Here is a 3,540-nt window from a genome sequence, read left to right as displayed (position 1 = left end):
GAAGGGCTCTCCTGCCTCATTTTCCTTCCCCACTTCTCAGAGGGACAGTGCACATGGGAGCTCTCCTCAGCAGGAACATCTCTTCCTGACAATATGCTGCCAGATCCCTGCTCTCCAGACAGAGTTTTGCTGAATTTCAGAGTGTCCTGCCCCTCACTCACTTCCAGCCGGCTGGTCTGTTGAGCCAGCGCTTCCACGGCATCACTCGCTATGCCCTTCCAGCCAATGGAGGGGAGCACCCGGTACTTGTTCAGGGAAGACGAGGACTTCAAAGGCACTTGCTGCAGGAACTCTGGGACCTCCTCAGGAGACACTGGGGTGGGTGGGAACACCAGTTTTGTGTGTGGTGCTCTCTGGCTGCTCGCTAAGGCCCGAGGAGACGCTGCCAGTGGGGAAGAAGGCACTTGGCATGGACAGGCTTCCACTCCCTGAGGGTGGCTGAAGCTTTGCCTTCTGCGTCCCTTGGCTGATTTGGGCCTGGTGACGTGCATGGTGACAATGTTGGCCCACGGGAGAGCGGCTGTGCTCGGAGGGAAGCAGAGCTGAGCAAGTGCTGCGTCCGGGAAAGCCGCTGTGGCCGTTGCACCTGCAGGCTGCAAGCAGAGGGAAAAGTTACAGGAACTGGCCAGGAAGCTTCTAGAGGGTTTAATCTCCCTATGGTTTGTCAGCTAAATAGGGAATAAATGTGGTGTGTCACTGTGTGGGCAATCCTGCAGTGCAGTGAGGGCTGAGTAAGAGGCGGTGGGAGACATGTTATTTATAGGGGCTAGATTTGTCAGGAATTGTGTAAACTTAACCCAGAGCATCAGAAAGTTGTGCCCTTCCCCAGTGAAAGTCAGTTTTTTGATGGAAAGAACAATTTATTTTTTTATTCTGAAGCTGGAAATTCAGTGCAAATGGGAGATGAGTGAACTTCAAAGCACAGCACTGGCCTTTCCACTGCTCCTGCAGTGGCAGATTGAGTTCCCATTGTGAATTTTGGGGTAAGATTCACTACACTTCACTTTTTAAACATCTCTGAAGATCCCTGAGAATGAAAAACCCTGATTCAATAGAGAAACTCATTCTGACCCTTTTGTGACCAAAAGCTGCTTAACAGAATGATTTACCCAAGGGAATGGCTGAAGCTGTGTCAGCCAGGTTCAGGTTGGATCTCAGGAAAAGGTTCTTCCCCCAGAGGGTGGTTGGCACTGAACAGGCTCCCCAGGGCAGTGTCACAGCCTCAAGGCTGCCAGAGCTCCAGCAGTGTTTGGACAATGCTCTCAGGGACATGAAGGGATTGTTGGGGCGTCCTGTGCAGGGCCAGGGGTTGGACTGGTTGGTCCTTGTGGGTCCCTTCCAGCTCAGTATAGTCTGTGACTGAGATACAACCTCCACTAAAGATAAAGCCACGTTCTGCTGCACGTTCCCCAAGTTAAGATGCACTCAGAGCACTTGGCTGTTACCAGGACAGGCCTTGAGACAGCCCAGCCATCTGGGTCACAACTTCACAACAACCCCTTGAGAAGTGCCACAGGGTCACACACCTCCCCTTCCGTTCCTGTGGTTTGCATGGCAGCATTTATCAAGGGAAAAGGAAGATCAACTTGGATTGCTTGGCATTCTCCAGAAATGACACAGTGGGACTTGGCTGCTGTTCATCACCTCAGCACGGGGCAGGGTCTGTGCAAACCTCACAATGTTCAACAGAGCCTAGTGCAAAATCTTACAGCTGGGTCAGGGCAATCCCAGGCACACCTGGGTGGAGAAGGGATGGAGAGCAGCCCTGCAGGGAAGGACCTGGGGGTGCTGGAGGATGAAAAGCTGAACATGCCCTGTCCCTGTGTGCTCACAGGCCAGAAACCCCCTGTGCCCTGGGCTGATCCCAGGGGGGTTCTGCCCCTCTGCCCCCTGGGGTGGGACCCCCCTGCAGAGCTGCCCCCAGCCCTGGGAACAGCACAGGGAGGACTTGGAGCTGCTGGAGAGAGTCCAGAGGAGGCACCAAGAGATCAGAGGTTGGAGCAGCTCTGAGAGGGGGAAAGGCTGGGAGAGCTGGGATTGTTCAGCCTGGAGAAGAAAAGGCTTCAGAGTGACCTGACTGTGGCCTTTCATTACCTGAAGGAGCTGACAAGAAAGATGGAGAGAGTATTTATAAGGTCCTGGAGTGACAGGACAAGGGGAAATGGCTTCCTACTGCCAGAGGGCAGGGTTAGATGGGTTATTGGGAAGAAATTCATCCCTGTGAGGGTGGGCAGGCCCTGGCACAGGGTGCCCAGAGCAGCTGTGGCTGCCCCAGCCCTTGGAAGTGTCCAAGGCCAGGTTCGACGGCACTTGGAGCAACCTGGGCTGGTGGAAGGTGTCCCTGCCCATGGCAGGGGGTGGCACTGGAGGAGCTTTAAGGTCCCTTCCAACCTAAACCATCCTGGAATTCTATTCTAAACCAAACAGAGGGAACAGCCCTGGTGGTTCTTTGCCAGCAAGGTGTTACGTACCACTCGATTTCTGCTCCAGCTCTGTGAAATGGAAACACTCAGCAAGGCAGAGTCCTTGCACACCCTGCCCAGCCCAGCTGACAGACCTGTCCATCCTGAGCCTCCAGCAGAGCCAGACAGGGACACCCGCCCGGGTGACTCATCCCAGTTTCCCAGGAGCTTGTGGGAGGGAGGGGAGTGTGTGCCTTCCCCTTAGTGCCTCTAACAAATAAACACTCAAGGCAACAAGGCACTGAGGAAGGACTCCCAAGCCTAGGGGAGCACTTACAGATATCACCAGTGACACTGCCAGTTCCAAGAGTTAAAACCCCAAACAAGCAACCTGTGAAAAACCATTGAGGGACCCTCCTGTGAGGGCATGTACCACTCCAGCACATTGTATGCCAGAGATTTACCAAGGGGAGATGCTTAAAATACGGTGACTGGGGAGGGTTTGCGATGGGGAACTGCAGCCGGGTGCCTCCAGGCTGGTGACATCAGGGCCTGTGAGGGTGAGCCCTCCAAATCCGAGCCCTACATCACAGAATCACAGAATGGGTGAGGCTGGAAGGGACCACAGTGGCTCATCTGGTCCCACCTCCCTGCTCCACTGGGGTCATCCCAGAGCACATGGCACTGGATTGTGTCCAGACAGTTCTGGAAGTCTCCAGTGAGAGAGACTCCAAACCCTCTCGGGGCACCCTGTGCCAGGGTGTATAAAAAAGCTCTTCCTCATGTTCAGGTGGAACTTCCTGGGCATCAGTTCCTGCCTGTTCTGTCTTGTCCTGGTGAGGGCTGGCCCACAGCAGAGCCCTCGGTGCCACAGCCAGGCCCAGGCTGCACAGCCAGGCTTGGGGCTGAGCCCAACAACAGGACTGGGCCTAAGCCCTCAGCCCGGCCCCACTGCCGGTCCCTATGGCTGAGCTCAGACAGACCCGGGCACTGAAACGGGGCTGCACCTCCTCCCAGCCAGCCCCGACCCCTCATGCTGACCCCAATCTCGGCCCCTCACCCCGATCCCGGTCCCTGTCCCTTATCCCAATCCCGATCCCTGTCCTTCACCCGATCCCGGTCCCTGTCCCTGTCCCTC

The 3,540-nt window shown here is 55.6% G+C and overlaps 1 protein-coding gene across 1 annotated transcript in view; it reads right to left on the bottom strand.

The window, feature by feature from the left end:
• UBXN10 (UBX domain protein 10) overlaps positions 1 to 3,540 on the bottom strand; it is a 7,618-nt gene that overhangs the window by 1,705 nt on the left and 2,373 nt on the right. The window contains exon 3 of the mRNA XM_027905191.1: positions 16 to 593. Coding sequence (XP_027760992.1) covers positions 16 to 593 — 578 coding nt within the window. The remainder of the gene's footprint in view (positions 1 to 15; positions 594 to 3,540) is intronic.

This window comes from Empidonax traillii, unplaced genomic scaffold (genome assembly GCF_003031625.1).
Source record: "Empidonax traillii isolate 1590-97213 ecotype Southwest subspecies unplaced genomic scaffold, ASM303162v1 scaffold1129:size175808, whole genome shotgun sequence".
Lineage (NCBI taxonomy): Eukaryota > Metazoa > Chordata > Aves > Passeriformes > Tyrannidae > Empidonax > Empidonax traillii.
Note: the sequence above shows the minus strand (reverse complement) of the source record. Positions and strands in the feature narration are given on the sequence as shown.